General features: G+C 44.0%; 1 protein-coding gene across 1 annotated transcript; it reads right to left on the reverse strand.

Annotated features, from left to right (window-relative positions):
• Nucleotides 1–1592: 1592 nt before the first annotated feature.
• On the reverse strand, nucleotides 1593–13093 carry TREM1 (triggering receptor expressed on myeloid cells 1). Its single transcript, XM_003833314.7, has 4 exons — nucleotides 12939–13093; nucleotides 8721–9077; nucleotides 7274–7466; nucleotides 1593–2542 (listed from the first exon to the last, which is right to left on the reverse strand). Exons 1-4 carry the CDS (start codon nucleotides 12985–12987, stop codon nucleotides 2437–2439), a joined length of 705 nt encoding a protein of 234 aa, XP_003833362.1. The 5' UTR covers nucleotides 12988–13093; the 3' UTR covers nucleotides 1593–2436.
• Nucleotides 13094–26681: the final 13588 nt, after the last annotated feature.

Here is a 26681-nt window from a genome sequence, read left to right on the forward strand (position 1 = left end):
GCAATAGTGGTGGGTCATTCCCACTGCTGGGCCTACAGAGGAGAAGATGGAACAGGTGGCTGGACTTGGAGATGGGAGCTGTTTGCTGAGAGGTTTGAAGGAGCCTTCAGAGGGGAATGCAGCCACTCCTGCCACCACCTGCCAGGGAGGGAGCCCTGAGGACAGAAACCCTGATCTGACTGTCTCCCCACCCTCGGCTCTCCTCTCATGCTTCCCATTGGCTCAACCAGCCAGAAGCTGGCAGCCAGGGAGCCTGCTGGTTTAGCCACATTGGTCAGGTTCCCAGGCAGGATGGGGAGGATGGAGCATGGCGTGGCCTGTAAGTGCAAATGGGAGAGTATCCAGCACGGCCATTTGTCTTCCGATTTAGTGCATATAATATTTCAGGCACGTTTAATATGTTGGACTTAAATAACACTTGATCTGTAATAAGTTAAGCACACAAGCATGCACTGGACCATGCAGTGGGTTATGTCTGGATGAATCTCTATGAATGTGTCATGGGCTTTGGTAAGGAGTGTAATGACTTCTTGGAAACAAGCTTGAGATCCACTAAGAGGGAGCTGTATACTAGTATACAGTAGGTCTGCAGGGGCCCTGGACTCATAAAGCATTTGCTTTATGCTCCAGGAGAATCTGATGCGGTGGCCTAAAGACCTCTGAAAAACATTGCCCTCATGTGTTCTGCCTCTCCTAGAGTGTATTTAATGATAATACCCCCTTGCCCTGGTCACTTTGTCAACTTCATAAACAGGAGCAACGCTGGGATTGCTAAAGTGTGGGGTTCCAGACCAGCAAGCTCAGCATTATTATAAACACTGCATCCTGTACAGTCACTGTCTCTGAGCTGCTTGGTTCTTTTAGGTAGGAAAATAAATGCACCGAGATTAACAGCTTCTGGATCTAGTGCGTCTGCGAAGATTCTCACCAGAGCATCAGGATGAAATAAATGCCCACCACACACCTTCTAATGGGCTCAAAATTGCGGTTCAGAAATCATCTCTCTAGGGTAATTACCATTACCTGGGCAGGTTCTGACAGAGCAGCATTCAGGGCAATGGGGAAGTCCTTATGTGATGGAGCAGTCTGGAAGCTGGACCTCCCCGTGCAGGGAACTTTTTCCACAGAAGTGGTGCTCATTGTAAAAATACATTTACCTAACATGAGACACACGGTATGTGTGGAAAAGTATGGTTGCTCTTGGGAACTGAGGATAATATCTGCCCTGGGCATCACTAAATTGGGCTGGAAGGACCCACCATCCTTTCCCCAACCATGAGGCCCATTTCCCTTTAAAGCTCAAAGTAGGAAATAACAAAATCCTGATTGAAATCTGTGGGAGATTGCAAGACAATCTCCCACAGAGATTGTCTCTGTGGTGGCCTGAACACCTACCTGCTTCACCGGGGAGGGCACTTGAGAGAGCATGGAAACTGAGGCAGGTGTTCCAGGAGCAGACTGAGAGAAGAGGAGGAGGGCAGAGTGGGGAACTAGGCAAGCACATGGGGACAGCCTCCAGAAGCCTCCCAGGGGGAGAGCTTTTACCCCGCCATCCCTGACCTTTGTGTGATACAGGAAAAGAGGCATTTAGACACAGGCGGAACTCCTGGTTATTCTATTCTATATGGTTTTGGGGTCCTTCAGGTAAGGAGCGCTTCAGTTTTCACTCCTGCCAGTGGGCAGTGGCTTATTCATGTGGCCTTGTTCTAGTCACATACATTTCTGCCTTCACGGGGCTATTTTCAGGATCCAGCGATAAATGCACACAGGATGTCTGACATGGTCTGTTGTTGCTCTCCTATGGATCCCATCTCGGCCTGCCAGTATTTCCCCAGGAGAAGATACTCAGTTTAACTCTTTTCTCTGAGAAGGATGCACTTTCTCACCACGATGTCTTATTTCTCCAGGTTCCACAATCTTCAACACCCTTTTCTGGGAGTGTTGGAAAGAACCACACATAAGCATGAAACCCAAGTGTCTGATGCTAGAAAGAGGAAGTCCCAGCATGGGGCGAGCAGGATGCTTCTGTAGTGGGAGCTCTGTCCAGGTCAGGCCAAAATTGTATGGTCCAGGGCAAAACTGAGCAGGAGAAGTATCAGGTGTGCCTTCTGCATGTCACAGCCCCCACAAGAGAATTACGGTGAAAAGCATTGAACTGTCTGTATTTCATGCCAACCCCAAGTGGCTGGTGGAATGAAGGACCAAGCATGTTTGGGGCTGTAACTTCTTTTCTGAGGCACAAATGCCCACCCAAGATTATTAGAGGAACGAGGGCAGTGGGCAGGAAGGTGAGACGCTGACTTTAGAAATAGCTGGTGATTACAGATTTAATTCATGTTATTAACTCCCTGCCTTTTACCTCCTCCCTCCTCCCTTGGCACAACTGCCAGATGGATGTGGCTGGAAGTCAGAGGACATTCTCGTGGGTTCGTGGGCCTAGGGTACAAATGACCTCAGCGTGACAGCAAACAGGACAGAGAAGACCAGGCTCTTACTCAGGAATCCACCAGCCAGGAGAATGACAATGTTGAACACCGGAACCCTGCGGGAGACAAGAGGCTGAACGCTACTGCTGGCAAAGTCTCTCCCACACGCACATGTTCCCTCTAGAAAATGCCTTCATGTCCCACTCTCCTCTGCTTAGATCCTTGCTCCACCTTTCCCACACTGCCTGACCCTGTGCTTTTCAGTCTGTCTCATTGCCAAAAACTACTGATTAGAAACAATTCAGTGGAGAGTATAGGTCCCTGTCCAGGAGAGGCACTGGAGGGAGACAGTCAGGCTGATCAGCCCATCCTCCTCCCTGTGATGTGGTAGGGAGAGAGGACTCTGGCCAGGAAACCCGCTCTCTATTCTCAGTACCGTACCCTGCCTACTGGGATGGTCATCTCACCTCTTTAGCTCGGTTTCCTCACCTATAAACCGAGAAGAATCCACCCGTAGTGAAAATCTCATCATGAATTTTATAGATTTTGGCGAAATGATTCTAAGGTTTCTGGGTAAACATCAATAGGTATCATAATAAAAAGATGCAAAGGAGTGAGGGCACTTGGCCAGTTCCATCAGCAGACATGCAAGCAGATGAGAGCACAAGGATGTGGCATGGTAAGACACAGGGACAGACAGATGGCAATGGAACAGAAAGGCCAGATGCAGAGCCAGTGCTATGCAGGAACGTAATGTCTAAGGAAATCAGAGGTCCAGTGGATAAGCCGGACGTGGTAGCATGCACCCATGGTCCCAGCTACTTGGAGAGGCAGGAGGATCATTTAGTAAATAGTCTTGCAGTATCTGGACAGCAACATGATAACGGTGTAGGCTTTTCTACAGTTTATAGCATGTAGCAGAATAAATCTTCCCCTGGACTAAACATTTAAATAAAATAAAAAAAAAAAACAATCCAAGAAAAGTCACCAGGAAATAGAATCAAACACATTAAGGAATAAAGCAAAGCAATTGATTTAAAATCAACACACCCACCTATACAAAACTTAAAACCACATGCACAAACTAGCAAAGAGGGAAACGGCGTAAAGGAGCTAGAAAGCAGAAAACTGCCTATTTGCCTGAAATCCACCCCCATTCAAGGGCCCTGACTTGTAGCACAGGGGACTACATTCCCAAGCCTGACTGGTCGAGTTCAGCAACTGGTGGGGGACAGGGGGCAGAGACGGGGGCAGGGATGGGGCAGAGAGACAGGCAGCAAGGGGCAGGGAGCCAGCATCTCCCTCACCTCTCACATGGTGGCGCACTCAGCATCCTCAGCATCTGCCCCGATTCCAGTGCTGCAACCTGAATGTCCTGGCTTCCGGGCTCTGCTCACTGCACCTCCTCCCCAAGTCTCTCCTGCCAGTGCTCTGCATTATCCACTCTGAGTGCTTTACCATTTTCCTATGCTGAACTCCTGGGGCATGTCCACTCCCAACAGGCCACCATCTGCATTTTTTTCGAGGCTGCACACAAGCTACCAACCCCCTGAAGGGCCAGGAATTCATGTGCTTGGCCTTGGTTAGAGCTGCCCTTGCTCAGTTACTGCCCCTTATAGGGACAACTCCAAATGTGACCCAGGAGTCCCCAGAGCTCCTTAACAAGACTGAGCCAGAGTTATCTTGTGAAATACCCCTTGGTTATGACACGCTTGCTTGGATTCCTTCCCTTCCTGGTCCCACTTCCTCAATGGCTTTGCCAGAAATCACTTCCTAAAACATTTTTCTTTTTGTCTTTTTTTTTTCTTTCTTTTTAGAGAGAGAGAGCAGGATCTTGCTCTGTTGCCCAGGCTGGAGTACAGTGGCTTGATCACAGCTCACTGAAGCCTTGATCTCCCAGGCTCAAGTGATCCTCCCGCCTCAGCCTCCCGAGTAGCTGGGACCATGGGTGCATGCCACCATGCCCTGCTAATTTTTTTATTATTTTTTTGTAAAGACGGAGTCTTGCTATGTTGCCCAAGCTAATCTCAAATTCCTGGGCTCAAGTGATTCTCCCACCTCAGCCTGCCAAAGTGCTGGGATTATATGTGTAAGCCACCACACCTAGTCCTAAAACATTTTAACAAGACTTTACAGCTTGCTTCTGGGGAAACTACCTAGAGATAGGGTGATAGTGGCTACCTCTGCAGTGCCTCTCCATCCCCAGGATAGCATCTCAGCTCTTCCATCACCTGGGCAAACAATTCCCTGCATTAAATTCCTTCGTTTCATGGCTGGATGTGGTGGCTCACACTTGTAATCCCAGCACTTTGGGAGGCCAAGGTGGGAGGATCACTTGATCCCAAGAATTCGAGATCAGCCTGGGCAACACAGGGAGACCCCCATCTCTACAAAAATAATAAAAAGTATTAGCTGTCCTGGTGGTATGCACCTGTGGTCCCAGCTACTTGGGAGGCAAAGGTGGGAGGAGGTTGAGGCTACAGTGAGCCATGATCATGCCACTCCACTCCAGCCTGATTGACAGAGTGAGACCCTGTCTCAAAAAAAAAAAAGAAAAGAAAAAGAAAAAAAGCTTCTTCTTTTCAAACAGCTAGTGTGGATTCCACTTTCCAGACTGGACTTTGGCTGAAAGGATAGTTCATATTAGATGATAGATAAAGTTAACAGATAAAAGAGAGATGCAGTCTCTAGCAGCAAGGCAGGAGAATAGGGTCTGGAGGCAGGAACGTAAGACCAATTCATGCTGAATCATGGAGCAACACCAAGGTCTAGGGGCAAGGAATCTAGGATGGATTCGCGCTGACTTCCCATAGCTGGATCAAAAGGAAAACTCCTGGGGCTGGGGTCAGGGAACCTAAGGCCAATTAACATAAACTTTCTAAAGCTAAAACAAAAGGAAAAACCCCATCTCCCCATGCCCCAGCAGCAAAGAATCAAAGGCTACTCTCCCTACAGCCCTCCCCCTTCCACCACGTCTCAGATGGAAAGGGAGAGTGTCTTAGATTGGCCCTGAGCCAAGCAGAGACGACCATCCCTTTACCCACAGAGGACGCCAATTCACCTCAGCCTTTAGTTAGCCACAAACCAAATGCTTCATCCAGATAAGGGGTAACTGGGAGGAACTTCACGTGGACTACTTAAAACCCAGAAAACTTTGTAACTTGGCCCTTGAGCCACTTGCGTGGGGCCACTTCTACCCTGGGGAGCGCTTTCTCGCTTAAATAAATTCCTGCTTTCACTGCTTCATTCCTTTGTTACTTTGTGCGTCTTCTCCAATACTTTGATTAAAAGGCCCAGAACCTGGACAGCTTACACTTAAGGCCCTCCTTCCGGTAAAAGTAAGAATATGGGCAAAGATTATGTTCTCTTAACTTATGTATTGCAAAATGAAAGTAGAGGAAAAAAAAAAAACATTGACTCTTAGTAGATCATTCGTTTGATTTATTCCACAGAAGTTTAATGAGCACTTTGTTCCCCAAACAACGTAATGGGGAAAAAGGCACTGCCACTACCCATATGGAGGTGGAGTCTACACTCATAGAGAAATTAGAGCAGGCACCAGTTCACATTTGTTTTAGCAGGAATGTGATTTAACTCACACTATTTAATGATTTAAAAGACTAAATCCATGTCTGTAAGCCTGCCGTGACACTGCTTTATTTATGCATAATGGATCACACTGCAAATTGTTTCCAATCTTTTGGAAGACTATTGGTAGATGCTATTTGTATACAAAATGATATCAGTGTTTAAATTATCTCATGGAAATTTCGAGTTAATTATTTAAAAGAAGAAAAATATATCTGCAAGAATATGTTTATCTCAGAGTTATCAACACTATATCAATGTCTAAGAACAGGCCAATGGTTATGTAAGTTATGGCTTTCCCAATTGATAGAAAAATATGCACTCATTGAAATTATATTTATGAAATTTAGGTAGCCGCATCAAAGAATAATTTCAGCAGGGAAAAGAATAAAAACATGTATAATTAGACTTACTGCCATATTAAAATATGTATAAACATGAATAAAGACTAGAAGAGAATATGAGAAAAAAGACATGTTAGACTAGTGGTGATATGGAAAAGTATTTCCGTCCTGATAATTCAGTATTTAATGATAAACACATTCTAATATAAATCAACATTTAATAACTGTAAAGAGGTGTGAAATTGCTAAGTTAGTGGTTCTTAAGTTTGCCTACACATTAGAAATCTCCTAAACATCTTATTAAAAATACTGAGAGGGACATCATCTGCAAAACTTCTGATTCTATTTATCTATAATTGGGCACATGCAACAATATTATTTAAAAAACAATAAGGCAAAAACCAATACTGCATTTAGCCCCAGCTCCAGCTCCTGCTGAGAGTTATTAGGTGGACAATGTCTTCCAGCTTTGGGTTTCTACCATGCCTACTGAATTGTCAAGGAAGCTAAAGCCAGAGAGGGTTCCTGACTCACCCAAAGTCACATTCAGTTAGTCAGGCCAACACTAGATCCAGGGCCCCTCACTCAGAGTGCTTTCCCACTGCCCATCAGGCCCCTGGGGTTGGATGAGCTCCACTGGAACTTGGGGAAGATGCCATTTCCCTCTCTTTAATACTCAGGTTGCAAGGAAACAAAGAAGGTGAACTGGGGAGAAGGACAGCCTGGCTGAGAGCCTCCCCTATTCTCCATCACCACCTCCTTCTTCCCCTGGACATTTCTACCCAGACTAATGTGACTCAAGTCTGCCCTGCCCCACCCTCCCCTTTCCCTCACTTTCACATCCTCTCAGCACACAGACTGGGAAACAAAGGGCTCAGTGTCCAAACCAGGGGCCCAGGGACCTGGAAACCATACCTGATGATATCTGTCACATTTGTAAGGTTGATTTCAGAGTCAGGAGTGGAGACATCGGCAGTTGACTTGGGTGGAGCTTGGGTCACAGTTCTGGGGCTGGTATAGAGTGGGCACAAGGCCTTAGTGGTGGTAGGAGGAATCTTATACACATTCTGGGTAGAATTCTCATTGGAGCCAGGGGTCCCTGAAAAACCTGCAAGAAGACACATTGGATGGATGGATGGAGAGATGGATGATGAAGGGGTGGATGGGTGGGTGAATGGATGTATGGATGTATGGATGAAAATGTGGATGAGTTGGTGGACGGGTAGGTGGTATGGTAAATGAAGCTGAGGAGGGAAATGAGCATGGCCCAAATGCAAAGTTTTCCTTTGCTAAAGCCAAAGAAATACTGTGGAGTCAACCTGAGTCAGAAATCGAAAAAAGGAAAGAAGAAAAAAAGGGCAGGAAGTGAGGGAGAGCAGAAAGAGAGAAGAAGAAAGGAATTTTTTGCCATTCGTACTGTTGGAAATGAACTTGCCTTCTGTTCTTCACCAATTCATGTGCCCCAACCTTCTCCAAGAATAATTCCAGGCTTACTTGATTCACTCTGCCTTTTGTTCACCTGGCTTATGGCATATTGCTTTAAAAGTTATCTTTTATTAATATATTGTGTGTGCACCTTGTCTTCCTCAGGCTTAGAATTCCCCAGGTGCTGGGAACTTGAGCCTGCTTCCCTTTCCTCTGTCTTCCATAATTCATTCCTTAATGCAACATCTCCTGAGGGCCTACTTTGTGTCAGAAACTACATTATTTGCTAGGGGTGCAGAGCCCAGGAAGGCACAGGTGCTTCCCTCAAGCAGTTCTGAAATGAATAGGGTACAGATAAGTAAACCCCCCTCTCCTATCCAGTGAGATAGAGTTGTGTACAAGGGGACACAAAATGAGCTCTGGAGACTTGCTCCCCCAAAATGGGAGCCATGGACCATCAGCATTGGCATCACCTGGGAGATCAATAGAGATGCAGACCCCTGGGTCCCACCCTGTACCCATTCAGTTGGAGTGTGCATTTGAAATAAGATCCCCAGGTGGTCTGTGCCCACAGAAAGATGTGAGAGGGGCTGCTTCAGAAGCACACAGGCATGCCACCAAACGCATCCTTGGGAGGGGGAGTCAGGACATGACTTCTAAGTGGAGAACAAAGAATGGGACTAAATTATCCCAAATCTACCACTCACCTTAATTGTATCCCAATTCCTACCACAGCACCCGAAATTAGGCTGTGCTATCCAAGGAGAATCTCATGCATGGAAGGTTCTACTTACTACTGGACCTTAGATGAGAGATAAAGAGGTCCTGGGAGGAAGACAGACTGCTGGGAATCCTGAACCCCAGCTCTGCTGATGCTACCACCACTGCCCCTTTCCTCACCTGGCCTTTCTTTCCCCCCAAGTCCCAGGCCACTCACCCTTGGTCACCACCAAGCGGATGCGATCGAACAGCATGTGAGGCTCCTTGGGAGGCTGGTAGATCACACACTGATACAGTCCAGAGTCTTCCACTTGAAGGTTGACCATTCGGACGCGCAGTAAACCATGATCATGGTAGTCTTCTAGTATGATCCTCCCCACTTGGACTGGATGGGAATTCTCTGAAGGCCTCTCTGTGCATGCCAGGGTCTTGGGCATCTCTCCGTCCCTTATTATCTGCCAAGCTTTCTGGCTGCTGGCAAACTTCTCTAGCGTGTAGTCACATTTCACATCCAGGGTCTGCCCCTCTTTCAGTTCATACTTTTCCTCAGTTAATTTAGTTGCAGCTCGGAGTTCTATAAGCAGGGAAAGAGAATTGGGTTCTGTGAGGAATTATTTTTCTCTCTCTGGGTGGGGAAAAAGGAGAGGAGCCCCCTGTTTTTCTTGTCCAACCACCCATATTTCAGATGAGGTTCTTGAGGCCTCCAGAGAAAATACAACTTGCCCTGCAAGCCAGCACTAGACCTCAGATCTTTCCACTGTGAGTAGGTTTTTTACTATAAGAGTGAGACTGCATATGGTGCATGAGGATCAAATTTCATAAATGATCAGAAGAGGAAGACTGACTTTGAGAGGAAGAAACTGCCTGCCTGGAGACAGAACATGGGATATTGTACTAAGACCACGAGTGGCTGCAGCATGGTGGGAGGGATCGATTACAAGGGCGTATGACATAAAAAGTGAATGCAAAGACACGGTGCTAGCAGAGAGTGGCTCCAAGGACAGCTTGAGGAACTTCACCTAAGTCAGGGCAAGGAGATCAGCTCAAAAGACCTTTGGACAAACAGTGAGGAAGCCGTCTGGAGGGCATGATGGGCATGGATATCTGACTGCCTGGCACTCCTTTTTCCCTTCCTTGGGTAGCACAGCACCCCTTTCCAAGGGAACGATCCTGTGTGGCTCTACTGTTGGGGCAGCCCACATTCTCAAGGATGGGCACAGGACACAGGATTTGCCAATCCAAGTACCCCATCTCGGGGCCAGGCACAGTGGCTCACGCATGTAATCCCACACTTTGGGAGGATGAGGAGGTCGGATCACCTGAGGTCGGGAGTTCGAGGCCAGCCTGGCCAACATGGTGAAACCTTGCCTCTACTAAAAATACAAAAAAATTAGCCAGGCATGGTGGTGCACACCTGTAGTCCCAGATACAGGGGAGGCTGAGGTGGGAGAATCACTTGAACCCGGGAGGTGGAGGTTACAGTGAGCCAAGATCACAACACTGCACTCCAGCCTGGGCGACAGGGCAAAACTCTGTTAAAAAAAAACACACACACACACACACACACATACACAAAGTACCCCATCTCCCTGCCAGGCTGATTGGTTTAGGAAGGAGCACATGGCTGAGCTGGACCAATCAGAGTCCTCCCTGAGACTACTGTAGCCATTAATAGAAATGCTTCTTGCTGGGATTCACAGGTCAATGAGATGTGAAACTTTATTATGTGAAACTTTCTACCACGTAGGAATAGGCTGCCCGAGAATGGCTAAACAGGCAGAAAGTGAGTGGGAGGAAGGAAGAGGGGGAGAGTGGAGGGGAGAGAAAGAAAGAGAGAAAAAACCCCACGTTATCTGAGTCATGGACTCAGCTGTGCTCCAAAGGAGCACCCCTTGTACTTCCCAGTTACCTGAGCCAAGAAATGCCCCCTCCTATTTTTGATGTCACGGAGTCATAGCAGTGTTTCTCCACTGGGGAGCAATTTTTGCTCCCCGCCACAACTCTCCCTGAAACACTGGACAATATCTAGACATTTTTGGTTGTTATAACCAGGGAGAGGGGTGGATGCTACTAACATCTAATGGATACCAGGCTAAGCAATCTACAGTGCACAGGACAGCCCCCACAACAAAGAATCATCCCACCCCAAATGTCAATAGTGCCAGGTTTGAGAACCCCTGGGTTACAGTGACAATAGTTTCCATCACATTCTTGGAGTCTGAACTGGGTTAACCATCTAGAATTGGGGATGCTCATCTGGCCTTGTCCAAGGGAGCCTTGCTGATGGGAGGCCAAGCAGAGCGGAAGTGAGAAGACCAAGGTCCGTGTTTTCAGCTGGACACACAGGGTTCTCTAAGTTTGCTGAGAGACTGTAGCTTACCCACTCAGGCCTGGGGTACCTTCCCCCATGGAGCACCAAATAACAGGCTAGACAGTGCTGCTGGGTCTACTGTGTGGGTCACGGTAACACTAGTACTGCTGTTATTAATACCACACACTTAGGTCCTTGCAGGCCTGGTGAAAAATGACAAGCGCTTACCCTTTCATGGAGCCCCCTGGCATGCCCACCCCAGGATAGGCCAACAGATCTGCCTGACCTTAGGAAGACTCAACTCAGGGACTCACAAGGAGTTTAAAGGTGAAATCAGGCTTGAAAGCCAGTTCTTCTGGGAGCAAACTCCAGTTTCTAGGGAAACCTCAGAAACAGACCTCTTGGGCAACTCCCACACACTCCAGTCAGGACTGTGCCTCCAAGAGACTGTTGACCAGAGGCTGAGTGTTGTCTGAAACCAAGCCTGGTTCCCTCATTTGTTCACTCACTCATCAGACTGGCTGGGAGACTTCTCTGTCATAGGCACTGTGCTGGGCTCTTTGGAAGACACACGGACTCCATCCTCAAGTTGCCACCACTGAAGCCCTAACCTCTGAAGTTAATGTTACAGATAAATCTCTTTTATTTGCCAGCTCCCCAGGGAAGGTGGGAGTTACAGGTGACTGAGTTTGCAAACTTGCCTGTCTCTCACAGAAGGAAGGAGACAATAAGAAACGAAGGCTGCTGAACTGTCTGTGCACAATTGCAAGAAGGGAATTCCTTTGAATATGTTAATTAAAAGGGTAGCAAATACTACCTATTAAGTATTATGTGCTAAGGGTTTTTAAAGACTATCTTATTTAATCTTTATAAAGTAAAAAGTTGACACCATTATTCTCCCCATTTTATAGATAAGGAAACTGAGGCACAGACAGATTAAGTGATTTGCCCAAAGTCTCACTATAGTTAAGTACTAGAGCCAGGATTCAAACCCAAGGACTCTGGTTCCACCTAAAGCACTGAGCTACATGGTCCAACACAGTCTGATAGGGATTAGAGAAGTCCTGGCCCAAGTGTGAATAAGTATCCAGTTGCAAGGAGCATTCAGATTAACCCCTAACCTATCCCCACAGGGCACAATGAAATATATACCACTGGTTTTCTCTCACACAGGTACATAACCTTCAGCCCTCTGCCATCTCCCAGTTCTCCTTCAGAAAAACATGAATCAAACACAAGGAAATGCACTTGTCCATGAGGAGCTAACTCCCTTCTGCCCATCTAGATTATCACCCCAGCTCCAAGAAGACCCAGAGCAATGTCTGAGCACAGGCTCTTCAAGGCAGTTGTCCATGACTTTGCTCAAAGTAGAGAGCCCAGGAGAATACCTCTCCCTGATTTTTCATGCCTTCCCAAGGCAAGCCTCGCTTTTAACTCATATTGACACTTTCCTCCTGTTATTCATAAGGATTAGGAGGAGGAGTGAATAAAGCCCCGCATGCTTCTGGTTTGGGTGCAGATGTGAGCTGTGCGGATCATAAGAGGAGACACAAGGAAGAGCTGGGGCATGCGCCGGCTCTGCTGAGCCTCAGCAACTGTGCCCTCCAACCCCAGCGTGCCATGGAGAGCTGGGATGATCACCTCCACCAAAATGAGCACCAGCCTCTTCTGGTCACGTCTGTGTCCTCAGCAGTAGTATATTTGCTGTCCCATAGTAGACCCCTGGGAAATATTTGTTAAATCAATTCTGTCTTTTGGGTTTAACAGATTGTCAACATCAAACACATCATGATGGAATATAAGAAAAAAATTTCAACATCAAATAAACTTATTGTAGATCATGCCATGATGAGATCTACTCTATCATTATTCCCATACTAGGCTTTGCATGTCTCTAACAACATCGACATGCACAGACATCTTTTTTCCCTGACTCTCTCCTTCTTTTACTTTTGTGTGCAGACACTGCATGTTCTCCCAATTCTGGGTAGAGCAGCACGGTCTGCCATAACTACTGGTTGGCTCTATGTTGGATGGCCCTGTGCTCTGAAGCTTCAACAGAAAAAGGCTCCCCGAGATCCTGGACCAAACGCCTCCCCTGCTCAGTCCTCTTCCTTGTCTTACCTGAGACAAAGAGCATCCACAGCAGCCCCCAGAGCCTGGTCTTCCTCATCCTTCCTGTGCACCAGCTCCAACTGCTGCTGAGGGCTCCCGGGACAGCTACAAGGCACCGCAATGACCTAGAGGCTTTGGAAAGTTGCACAACAGGATATGAGGCCATTCCTGGGAGTCACTGAGTTTGGGTTCTGTTTCATCACCAGTTGCTCTGACTCCTGACGTCAACACAATAATCCAGAGACCAAGACTCACTTCTCAGTTAAGTTTCTTTGAACTCCAGTTTTCCTTTCTGTGGTAATAATGACAATTACCTTTCAACCTTACAAAATCTAAGGGAGAATGATACTTGAATGTAAATCAAAGTAAGGCATTAATATTAGGAAGGGGAACAGAGGGCCCTTTGCTCTCCAGAGGCCCCCTCTCCATTCACATCCAGTTCAGTGTAGTGAAGAGTCAGGCCCACATAGGGAGAGGCTGCGACAATCGTATCTCATCTTCAGGGTTTTTGTGAGAACATGTTGCTTCATCCTGCCCTGCTCAGCCCCGTGGGTTCTCTTGGCTTCTGGTGACCTGGGGTGCACCTCCTCTTCATCACCAGGAGGGCCACACCCTGCATTTGTCCTTCAGCATTGCCACAGACATGGCCTGGGAGCTCACAGGGGTGTAGGGACCCCAGAAACAATTTGAGAGGACACTGCCACCACCCAACAAGAACAGACTTAGATTTAAAAAGGAAACTTGGTTCAAGACACTGAAGCAAGAAGAAAAAATCCAGCAGGTTTTGTACTAGAAGCAAGAAAAGACAGATTTGACAGTGTGAAAATCAAATCAATAATGGAGAGGATTCACTTCAGAAATATTCCCAAATGTGAAATGAATAAAGACATTTAGAAGAGCTCAGAAATTTAAGGGAGGACAAATCATAGAACTCCAATCTACAAATCAGAGATGTCCTTAAAGCATAAAATGGAATGGTGGATCACAAGCAAGATTAAAAATTTTATCTTAAAAAATATGCTTTCCAGGTCTGAGAAGAAATCTAAAATTGGAGGTTGAGAGTTCAACATGGGCAAGGAAAAAATTCATAAAGTGAGACCTAGAATAGGAAGTTTCCAGGTGAAAATTTTAAAATTTAAATAAAAAGATTCCTACTGCTAAATAAACAAAAAAGTAACTTGGTTTCTTCAAAGGAATTGAAATAATCAGGACTCAGATTTCTTCTCTGAGTAACAAATACCATGAGAGAGTGGGATGAGGTATAAAGAACATTATGACCCTAATATTTTACACCCAAATTGATTGCTACTCAAGTATAGGAACAGCTAAAAGGTACTATCATGTCTGTAAATTAAAACAAACAACAACCAAAAAAATTTTCAAGGCTAACTTTAATTTTTTTATTAAAGCTGTTCAATGCAGCAATTTATAAAATATAGAAAATAATACATAAACTTAAATCATGTTATTACATTTTATAGAGATCATTTGTAGTGGAGATTTTACTATGTTTATTTTTTGTTCTACAAATAATGTCGGAAAACAGGCTTCAAACATGCTTGAACTGAAATCTGCTGGCCCCTCCTTTTGCTGTACTCAAGCAGTCCCTAAAGAGGAAAAATAGACAGAAGGATCTTGACGTTTTCTGACTCAGAGAGGAGCCTACGTGACTTCTGTGGTGATGAGTCAGATTAATATAGTTTATTTCAGTGAATAAATCCCCTCCTTACAACAAAATTAATATTCCACACTTAAATAATAGCTATTTCACATACTTTCTACATTTTTGTGTCTTCATATACTTTGTGTGGAGGATTAAGCTCCTGGAAGATTAAGAGGGAGCTTTGAACTAAACAGTCCAAGAAGAGTTTTTAATTAGACTTGAATATCACTGGAGGCTGATTGCTCCTTCACATTTTCCTAACTACGGACAGCACCTGCATTTAAATTAGAATGAAGTAGAATGAGGTCTTTCTCCACTTGTCTGATCTATTTGTGTACTTGAGGTCAACAGTGCAAATAGTCACGTGTCACTTAATGACAGATACATTCTGAGAAATGTGTTGCTAGGTGATTTTGTGTTGCAGGAACATCATGGAGTGCACTTACACAAACTTAAGATGGCACAGCCTACTGTACACCTAGGCTGTATGGTATAGTCTATTAATATTAGGAAGGGGAACAGAGGGCCCTTTGCTCTCCGGAGGCCCCCTCTCCATTCACATCCGGTTTAGACAATTACCTTTCAACCTCACAAAATCTAAGGGAGAATGATACTTGAACATAAATCAAAGTAAAGCATATTCCTAGGCTGCAAGCCTGCACAGTATGTTACAGTCCTCAATACTGTAGGCATTTGTAACACAATGGTAAGTATTTGTGTATCTAAACATAGAAGAGGCATAGTAACAATACGGTATTATGACATTATAATCTTATGGGACCTCCACCATATATGCAGTCTGTCATGGACCAAAACTTCCTTGTGCAGCACATGGCAGCATTCTCTAATCCTTACCACTTTATTTTTCTGAGGAGTTTAATGACCCGATCAGTAACTTCTTCAGGCTGAATAGGCATGACGATATTCCTGCCTAACTATTAGGATCTCTTTAAATTCTCAAGCTACTGCTCCCAACAAGATATTATTTCTTAAGGCTTCTCATAGAAGAGCACTGTCATTTGTGACCTATGGTTCCTGTTAATTTTACTAAGGCTGGGTCACATGTCCCATTTCCATGCTTGCTCATAGGGTGGCCTCTAGCACCAGGAAGATTTAGTCTTTGGGTACCATGAACCTTTCCGTATTTGTCAAACGTTATCTTCAGAGCTATTATGAAATCAATACAGTTTCAACATTGATACAATTAATGAAATAATACCAATATTATTCTGTTTTGTTTTGTCTTCAATAAGTCACTGCCCCAAGTCAGTAGGTCTCGATCTTCACTATGGGGTAAATTAGCAGTTTCTTCCTTAATAAAGATTGGTTAATCTAACCTAGCTAGAATATATGTGTAACATTTTTTAACAATGAGATTGCATATAAAATATCTTCTTTTCTGGCTCAGAGGAGGGGCCCACATGGAACTGGAACACAGATCTCTGAGGATAGTGTGACCCTGGTGCTGATATCTCTGAGGAGGCCCAATGAGACTACTTCTGAGAGTGGGGAAAACTGCAAACTGGAACCAGTCACTGTTGCCCGTGAAAAGCATCGCTGAGGCTACTCACAATGAAAGAGAATGAAATAGGAATCAGTGAGCATGTCCTGTCTTCCTCCTCCAGCCTCCCAATCTCCCTCTAATGCCCCTGTCGAGAGTCCAGCAGGGAACCAGCCAGCAAAGAGAAAGCGAGTTTCAGAATCTCCACTCAAACCAAGGTAAAGAAGTGTTAATCAGAGAGACGATGACTGAATAACCAGCTCACTCACACAGTCAAACAAGAGCACTCCACGTGTCTGAGGCCTTACCTAGCAGTAAAGCAGACAAGTTGAATAGTTAAGAATCACAGTGGCATTTTATGAAGAACTTTCTTAGCATAGCTAGGGGGCATGGCTAATTTCACATGTCCCCAGGCCTTATCTAGAATCAATGCTCCAAAATAAATTGAACAACTTTTAAAAGTCAAAGAAGCAGTTTATGACCTTAAAGCATTTAGGAAACTTAATATCTGACCTGCATAATTTAGACCAAATATTTACATTTTTGAAAATATTTTTATTTTACCAATAATCTTTAAAACTGTTTTTATTTCCCAAAGATTACTTAAGTCATATGAACCAAAAGACATTACACTTTTTAACTTTTTTGACAAAATATTTGATTTAAGCACTTATTTTTAAACCAATTAATCTAGCTATTTTATATTACACACACATAATTCATATAAATACATAGACAGAAGATAGAGGACTTATACCCAAGCCAGGAATCAAACCCTGAACCCAGCCTGCCATTGTGAAAAGAGAACACGGCCACATGGTTACAAGGTCAAGCTCCCAAGGACATACAAGACAGGAAGGAAATCTCATCCAGTTTTTTCAGGAACCTGCAGCAAAGTTTGTAACTGACTGGTTTACTGGGCTGTCTTGAAAAGCAGGCTTACAGGTAGGTGTCTTAGGCCTGTGTTCTATCCTAAAGTACTCCTCTGCATTATAGAACACAGAAAGACACACAAAACGTACCAAATTCACTACAGCTTAAGACTAGCCTCATGAATTAATTCTTCCATTAATCAAAACTTTACAGAGGAGATAAACAGTGATTTTTACCATTCATTCAACCAGTTTGCACAAAGAGAGAGAGGAGAAAGGATTGCCTAAGGCAGGGTGAGGAAGGCACTCAGGGAGGCCAGAGAAAGACACACCCATTGCAGCGACACTGAAAAGTTCGGGCAGCCGCTTGCTGATCATGAAGGAATTTTTTCCAGCAGTGCCATCAGCTCTCAAGTTTCCCCTTTTTAGGAAGGAAAATGCTCCCCATGCCCCCGATCCTGTACATGCTTAACCCTGTCACCCACAGCCATCAGCAAAGAGTGCAAAGCAGATTATTTCCAAGAGAACAGCAATTAATTTCCATAGTGCTAAATTCGTTCTTAGCCAAAAGGGACTTTACCAAGAGGGACTTTACCGACAGGGGCCTCTAACCCCCTAAATCTTAGAAGGGACTCTAACCCTCATAAGTTGGGCCTCTAACCCAGTTGGTCAGGCGTTCTTGCCTTTTATTAAGAGGGGGCTGTAACCCACTATGTCTTAGGAGAGACTCTAACTCCTTTAAATTGGGCCTCTAACCCAATCCCATTCTTTACCCGGTATATGCGCCCCACTTACCCAAAGTCCGCCAGTCAGTGCTGCAGTCTATTTCCTTTGCATTGGAGGGTCTGCTCAGTATCGTCCCTTCCGTGGTTCATAAGAAAGATGTTAAAGAAACATCCTCAGATGTTTTTTAATTATTTTTTCCTAAATGAAGTTCTTTTAATTTTCAGACCAACCAAACATTTTTAATATAAAAACATTTTAATAATATACAAACAGCAATCAAAATGGCATCCCCTTGGAAGCGAAAGGACTGGGGCACAGATGGGGGAGTGGACTAAAGAGGGACGGTTTTCAGGGTCCCAGTTGCTTCCCTTGCCTGAAATCACTCTGGTCTTAGCAGAGCGAAGATTAAGGCAGCCAGAGGCAGAGGGGCCCTGACCCTGACCCAGAGACAGACTAAGCACAGCAGGCCCCTCTAACATCACCTTCCCACCATGGCAGCCTCCAGGGAAAGCCAGATCCAGTTACAAGAGAACAGGAAGGTGGCTGTGATTAACAGGAAAGGCAACCATGGTTCCTCAGCACCCTGTTGATCACACCTCTGGGAATAGAGTTTTCCAGTGACTGCTGGATTGAAGAGGATCTAAGAATCTTCCTGGGAGAAGGATGGAAATGGGATCTGAGTCTACATACTAACCAAGATGCCTTGCCTGTAACACCAGAAAGCTGGAGTGGATCTGCTCAGATGTTTGGGAAGAGAAAAGAATGACAGAGCCTTTGGCCCAGCAAAGCTGGAGTGTTAACAAGCATTGACTGAGAAATCCTCTAGGCAGGCCAGGGAGGTCTGTGGCCCACCACTTACCCAAAGGTAGCCATTGGGTTGGGGGTTTCCACACTATAGTCACTTCCATGATCAGCAGAAAGATGTTACAGGACTCCACCACTTACCCAAAGTTAGCCTTTGAGTCAGGGGTTTCTGTGCTATAGTCCCTTCTGTGGTTGCCAGAAAGATGTTACAGGAAATGGGTCTGTATCCAGACCCCAGGAGAGGGTTCTTGGGTCTTGTGCAAGAAAGAATTCAAGACAAGTCCATATAGTAAATTGAAAGCAAGTTTATTAAGAAAGTAAAGGAATAAAAGAATGGCTACTCCATAGACAGAGCAGCCCCAAGGGCTGCTGGTTGGCCATTTTTATGGTTATTTCTTGATTATATGTTTAACAAGGGGTGGATTATTCCTGCCTCTCCTTTTTAGACCATATAGGGTAACTTCCTGATGTTGCCATGGCTGTAAACTGTCATGGTGCTGGTAGGAGAGTAGCAGTGAGGACGACCAGAGGTCACTCTCATCGCCATCTTGGTTTTGGTGGGTTTTAGCTGGCTTCTTTACTGCAACCTGTTTCATCAGCAAGATCTTTATAACCTGTGTCTTGTGCTGACCTCCTATCTCATCCTGTGACTTAGAATGCCTTAACCATCTGAGAATGCAGCCCAGTAGGTCTCAGCCTCATTTTACCCAGCTCCTATTCAAGATGGAGTTGCTCTGGTTCACACGCCTCTGACAACTGCACCAGCCTTTCACCTACTCTGAAGGCATACATAACAATTAAATGTGAACAACATTATTATCCTGATAACAAAACCAAAGACATCACAAGAAAAAAACCTACAGACCAAATCCCTTATGAAAATAGACACAAAAATCTTCAGGAAAAACACTAACAAACTAAATACAGCAATATATAAAAAGGATTATACACCATGACCAAGTAGGATTTGTCCTACCTGGCATTCATTCAACATATGAAAATATTTCAGTGTAATACTCCATATTACATTGTAAAGGAGGAAAATGTCACAGTCATATCAACAGATGCAGAAAAAGCATTTGACAAAATTCAACTCTCTTTTATGATAAAATACTCAATAAACTAGGATAAGAAGGGAATTTCCTCTATGCAATAAACGGCATCTATTAAAAAAGACCCTACAACTAACATATTTAATGACGAGAGACTGCAAGCTTTCTCTCTAAGATCAGGAATAAGACAAGAATGTCTTCTCAGCCAACTCTGTTCAACATTGTACTGGAGGTTCTAGCCAGGGCAATTAGGCAAGAAAATAAAAGGCATCCAGGTTAGAAACAAAGAAGTTAAATTTGTACATAGGAAATTCTAAGGAATTTTTAAGAAAACTATTAGAGCTAATTAACAAGTTCAGCAAAGTTACAGGATATAAGATCAATATATAAAAATCAGTTGTATTTCTACTTACTAGCAATAAACAATCTGAAAATGAAATGAAATTAAGAAGGCAATTTCCTTTATAATGGCATCCAAAGCAATGAATATTTAAGAACAAATTGAACAAAAGAATGCAAGATTTGCAAACTAAAAACTACAAAACATTGTTATCTGGCAGAGTCTTTGCCTTTTTGTACCTACTCACCCAGCTTGGGTCCTATCTCCACTACTTTATGTTTTCTGCTCCAGGAGGCCCTAGGTGACTCTGCTGCAGCCTCTATCATCCTGTGACCTGCAGGAGCTCAGTAAGACAGCTAACTAGATGCAGCCAGGAGGAACGTCTGCCACCTAAGGATGGTGACATAAGGAAGACTGGTGCACTGAGGGAAGGCACTGAGAGTGGATGGAGGGAGGACACAGATGCTGGGCTGAAGGGGAGAGAAAGCTGGGAACCTTGCATGGGCCATCATACCTTGGGACACATTCCTGGCCCCCAACAACTCTGGGGAACAGGTGAGTTGAGCAGGCAAGGCGTGACCCACTTTTGCCACAGACCTCTAGAATCCTGGCAGCAGGAGACCCCACAACTTCAAAGACACTTGAGCTGGCAGGGGGAGCTGCTTAGAGAGGTAGTAAGGGCAGGACTCCAGCCTTTGTAGAGCCCAGAGGGTTTAGTGTGGGAATGTCTGTGGTGGAGCACAGCTGGGGATGCCCATAACACAAGGCTCACCATGATCTCCTAGGAGATTTTAGCCTTAGGGGAACTGTCCAATTTCAACAGAGCAGGATGGTCTTGCCAGTGAGACAAGCCAGTCTGATCTGAGTGCCCTCCTGTCTGCTGACCTCTCCTGGGGCCCCAGCCTGCCCATGCCTGCTTTCAGTGCAGCCTTGGATACCCAACTGGCATGCCTCCTGGGGACCTGCATCATAGTTCCTTCACCAGCAGACTGCACCTGACCATCAGAGCACTCAAGCAGAGTGGCCCCTGCTGATGAACATCAGCCCACCACACCCTCCCTCTGTGGCAGCCTTCCCCATGCCACTTTACCAGCACACATTTGCTCACAGCCAACCCCCGACCACTTTCCCAGCACATGTGTGTGTGGGCAGAGCTCACCTCCCCTCCCCCGCTGCTGCATGTGTGCATGTGAACCTCACTGTGCTACTACTGCAGGCATGAGCCTACCCCTGCCCCAGCCATGCTGCCATTGCCAGTGTGAACACAGGCACACAGGCCCCACCTCCCACCCCACACTGCCACCACCACTAGCACAAACACACACACGTGGTGGCCCTCAGCCTCACAGCCACCAGGACCCTACCCCAGCCAACAAGCATGCACCCTGCTATGCTGCTGCTGCTGTTGCTGCTGACACACACAAACACACACGGATCCTGCTGCCATCACCCTGACAAAGTTCTTTGGCTGGTATCACCCATCAGAGTGTCGTGACCAGCGGCCCAAGAATACCTCTGTCCCTCTAGCATGGCTGGTTCCTAACCTCAAGGGGCCAGAGAACAAAGCTGGGGGCCTCATTCCAGCCCCCCAGAGTTAGAGCCTGCAGCTTAGGAGTGCTGAGTCGAGCCTTGGCCCCCTAACATCTTCCAGAAACAAAGCCAGCCAACAGGACCCATCTTATACCACAATCAAACCCCCAAGGGCATCAATGAAGATAAAAGCAAATAAACCTGTCCAAAGGACAGCAGCTTCAAAGATTGAAGAAACATCAGCCCACACATATGAGAAGGAATCAGCACAAGAACTCTGGCCACTCAAAAAGTCAGAGGTCTTTTTACCTCCAAATGACAACACTAGTTACCCAGCAATGGTTCTTAACCAAGTGAAATGGTTGAATGACAAAAACAGAATTTAGAATGTGTATAGGAACAAAGATCATTGAGATTCAGGAGAAAGCCAAAACCCAATCCAAGGATTCTAGGGAATACAATAAAACAATATAGGAGTTGAAAGACAAAATGGCCATTTTCAGAAAGAACCATACTGATTTGATAGAGCCAAAAAACTCACTTCAAGAATTTTATAATACAATCAGAAGTATTAACAGCAGAATTGATGAAGCTGAAGAAAGAATCTCAGAGCTCAAAGACTGGTTATCCAAAATAACTCAGACAAAAATAAAGAAAAAAACTAAAGAAGAATGAACAAAACCTCTAAGAAATATGAGATTATGTAAAGAGACAAAATCTATGACTCACTAGAATCCCTGAAAGAGAAGGAGAGAAAGCAAGCAACTTGGAAACGTATTTCAAGCTATCATCCATGAAAATTTCCCCAACCTCACTAGAGAGGACCACATTCAGGAAATTCAGAGACCCCTGCAAGATACTAGATAAGATGGCCATCACCAAGAAACATAGTCATCAGATTCTCTAAGGTTGAAATGAAAGAAAAAAGTATTAAAGGAAGCTAGAGAGAAGGGGCAGGTCACCTACAAAGAGAACCAGCTAGCAGCAGACTTTCAGCAGAAATCATACAAGCCAGAAAAGACTGGGGGCCTATATTTAGCATTCTTTTTTGTTTTGTTTTGTTTTGTTTGTTTTTAATCTCAACAGCTTAGGGGTACAAGTGGTTTTTAGCTACATGATGAATGAATGAATTGTACAGTGGATGAATTGTATAGCGGTGAAGCCTGGGCTTTTAGTGTATTCACCACCTAAATAGTGTGTATTGTACCAGTAGGTAATTGTTCATCCTGAACCCCTTTTCCACCCTTCTCCATTCTGAGTCCACAATGTTCATTATACCATTCTGTATGCCTTTGTGTACCCATAGCTTAGCTCCCACCTACAAATGAGAACATTCTGTATTTGGTTTTCTGTTCAAGTTTTTACTCTTAGGATAATGGACTCTAGTTCCTTCAAAGTTACTGCAAAAGACAGTATTTCATTCTTTTTCATGAATGCATAGTATTCCATGGTGTGTGGATGGATGGATAGATAGATAGATAGATAGATAGATAGATAGATAGATAGATAGATAGATAGATACCATATATTTGTATCCACTTATCAGTTAGTTGGCAGTTAGGATGATTCCATATAATTGCAATTGTGAATTATGCTGCAAACATTTAGCATTCTTAAAGAAAAGAGATGTCAACCAAGAGTTTCATAATCAGCCGAACTAAGCTCCATAAGTGAAGGAGAAATAAGATCCATGTCAGACAAACAATTGCTAAGGCAATTCATTACTACCAGACTTGTCTTACAAGAGGTCCTGAAGGGAGTATTAAATATGTTAAAGAAAGACCATTACCAGCTGATATAATCTGGATATTTGTCCCCACCCAAATGTCATGTTGAAATGTAATCTCCAATCTTGGCGGTAGGGCCTGGAGGCAGGTGTTTGGATCAAGTGGGTGGATCCCACATGAATGGCTTGGGCCATGACTTGGTGACAAGTGAGCTCTCACTCTGAGTTCACACAAGATCTGGTCATTTAAAAGTGTGTAGCACCTCCCCCAGTATCAGGGGAACCAGCCCCCAATATTTCAACGTACATTCATTTCTATTTTCCTTAAGTGTTGGCCAGTCTGAGAAATAAAGAGAAAGAGTGCAAAGAGAGAAATTTTAGAGCTGGGCCTCCGGGGGTGTCATCACATATTGTTAGGACCATGATGATGACCCCAAGCCACAAAACCAGCAAGTTTTTATTAGGGATTTTAAAAGGGGAGGGGGTATACGAACAGGGAGTAGGTCACAAGGATCACATGCTTCAAAGGGCTATAAAGATCACAAGGCGAAGGCAAAATTAGAATTACTGATGCGGGTCTATGTCCTGCTGTGCACGCATTGTCTTGATAAACATCTTAACAGGAAACAGGGTTTGAGAGCAGAGAACCAGTCTGACTAGAATTTACCAGGCTGGAATTTCCCAATCCTAGTAAGCCTGAGGGTACTGCAGGAGACCAGGGCGTATTTCAGTCCTTATCTTAACCGCATAAGACAGACACTCTCAAAGCGGCCATCTATAGACCTCCCCACAAGAATGCATTCCTTCCCCAGTGTATCAATTATTAATATTCCTTGCTGGGAAAAGAATTCAGTGATATTTCCCCTACTCGCATGTCTGTTTATAGGCTCCCTGCAAGAAGAAAAATATGGCTCTATTCTGCCCAACCCCACAGGCAGTCAGACCTTATCGTTATCTTCCCTTGTTCCCTGAAAATCACCGTTATTCTGTTCTTTTTCAGGGTGCACTGATTTCATATTGTTCAAACACACATGTTCTACAATCAATTTGTACAATAGCGGTCCTGAGGTGACGTACATTCTCAGCTTACAAAGATAACAGGATTAAGAGATTAAAGTAAAGACAGGCATAAGAAATTATAAGAGTATTATTAGGGAAGTGATAAATGTCCATGAAATCTTCACAATTTATGTTCAGAGATTGCAGTAAAGACAGGCATAAGAAATTATAAAAGTATTAATTTTGGGAACTGATAAATGTCCATGAAATCTTCACATTTTATGTTCTTCTACCTCGGCTCTGGCTGGTCCCTCTGTTCAGGGTCCCTGACTTCCCATAACACCCCACCATTCTCTCTTGCTTCTGCTTTCACCATGTGACATCCCTGTACCCCCTTTACCTTCTGCCATGATTGTAAGCTTCCTGAGACCTCCCCAGAATCAGATGTTAGCCCCACGCTTCCTGTGTAGCCTGTAGAACCATTAGCCAATTAAACCTCTTTTCTTTATAAATTATCCAGTCTCAGGTATTTCTTTATAGCAATGCAAGAATGACCTAATACATTGGCCACTACAAAAACACACTTAAGTAAATAGACCATTGACACTACTGAGCAACCACACAAACAAATCTGCATAATAACCAGCTAACAATGTGATAACAAGATCAAATCCACACATATCAACATTAACTTTGAATGTAAAAGGGCTAAATATCCCAATTAAAAGTCACAGAGTGGCAAGTTGGATAAAGAAGCAACACTCAATGGTATGCTATCTTCAAGAGACTTATCTCACACGCAATGAGACCTATCAGCTCAAAGTAAAAAGATGGAGAAAATGTACCAAGCAAACAGAAAACAGAAAAAGCAGAGGTCGCTATCTAATTTCAGACAAAACAGAACTTAAGCCAACAAAGATCAAAAAAGACAAAGAACATTACATAATGGTAAAAAGTTCAATTCAACAAGAAGACCTAACTATCCTAAATATATCTGCATCCAGCACAGGAGCACTCAGATTCAAAAAGCAAATTCTTAGAGACTTACAAAGAAACTGAACTTGACACTTGACCAAATGAACCTAATAGACATTGACAGAACTCTCCACCCCAAAACAACAGTGTGTACATTCTTCCTACCTGTACATGGCACATACTTTGAAGTCATCCACACGATCGACCAAAAAACAATGCTCAACAAATTCAAAGAAACCAAAATCACACCAATCACACTCTTGGACCACAGCATAAAAAAAATAGAAATCAATACTAAGAAAATTGCTCAAAACCATACATTTGCATGGAAATTAAATAACCTGTCCCCAGATAACTTTTGGATAAACAACAAAATTAAAGTAGAAATCAAGAAGTTCTTTGAATCAATGAGAACAATGATACAACATACCAGAATCTCTGAGACATAGCTAAAGCAATGTTAAGAGGGAAGCTAATAGTACTAAACACCCACATCAAAAAATTAGAAAGATCTCAAATTAGCAACCTGACATCACACTTAGAGGAAATAGAGAAACACGAGTAAACCAACCCCAAAGCTAGCAGAAGACAGGAAGTAACCAAAATCAGAGCTGAACTGAAGGAAAGTGAGTCACAAAAAAGATATAAAAGACCAATGAATCCAGAAGTTGGTTATTTGAAAGAACAAATCATATATATATATATATATATATATATAATATATAAAATACATTGTTAGCTAGATTAATAAAGAAAAAAGAGAAGATCAAAAAAACACAATCAGAAATGAAAAAGGGGACATTACCAGCAACCCCACAGAAATACAAAAAACCCTCAGGGACTACTATAAACACCTCTATGCACACAAGCTAGAAGACGTAGAAGAAATTAATACATTCCTGGAAACATACAACCTCCCAACATTGAACCTGGAAGAAATCGAATCCTTGAACAGAACAATATGTTCCTAAATTGAATCAGTAGCAAAAGGCCTACCAACCAGAAAAAGCCCAGAACCAGATGGATTCACAGACAAATTCTAAGAGATGTATTAATATAAAGAAGAGTTGGTACCATTCCTACTGAAACTATTCCAAAATGTTGAGTAGGGACTTCTCCCTAACTCATACTATGAGGCCAGCATCATCCTGATACCAAAAGCTGGCAAAGGCACAACAATAAAGGGAAACTTCAGGCCAACATCCTTGACAAACATAGATGCAAAAATCCTCAACAACATACTGGTAAACCAAATCCAGCAGCACATCAAAAAGCTAATCCACCATGATCAAGTAGGCTTCATCCCTGGGATGTAATGTTGGTTCAATATATGCAAATCAATAAATGTGATTTATCACATAAATAGAACTAAAAACAAAAACCGCATGATCCTCTCAGTAGACGCATAATTTTGATAAAATTCAGCATCGCTTTATGTTAAAAACCCTCAACAAACTCAGCATTGAAGGAATACCTCAAAATAATAGGGACCATCTATGACAAACTCACAGCTAACATCATACTGAATGGGCAAAAGCTTGAAGCATTCCCCTGGAGAACCAGA

This window comes from Pan paniscus, chromosome 5 (genome assembly GCF_029289425.2).
Source record: "Pan paniscus chromosome 5, NHGRI_mPanPan1-v2.0_pri, whole genome shotgun sequence".
Taxonomy (NCBI): domain Eukaryota; kingdom Metazoa; phylum Chordata; class Mammalia; order Primates; family Hominidae; genus Pan; species Pan paniscus.

Coding starts and splice junctions, on each gene's coding strand:
- TREM1 (XM_003833314.7), bottom strand. CDS start 12,987: ATGAGGAAGACCAGGCTCTGGGGGCTGCTGTGGATGCTCTTTGTCTCA. Junction 9,078..12,938: donor GTGGATGCTCTTTGTCTCAG/GTAAGACAAGGA, acceptor CCCTGCTTATAG/AACTCCGAGCTGCAACTAAA. Junction 7,467..8,720: donor CCGCTTGGTGGTGACCAAGG/GTGAGTGGCCTG, acceptor GTCTTCTTGCAG/GTTTTTCAGGGACCCCTGGC.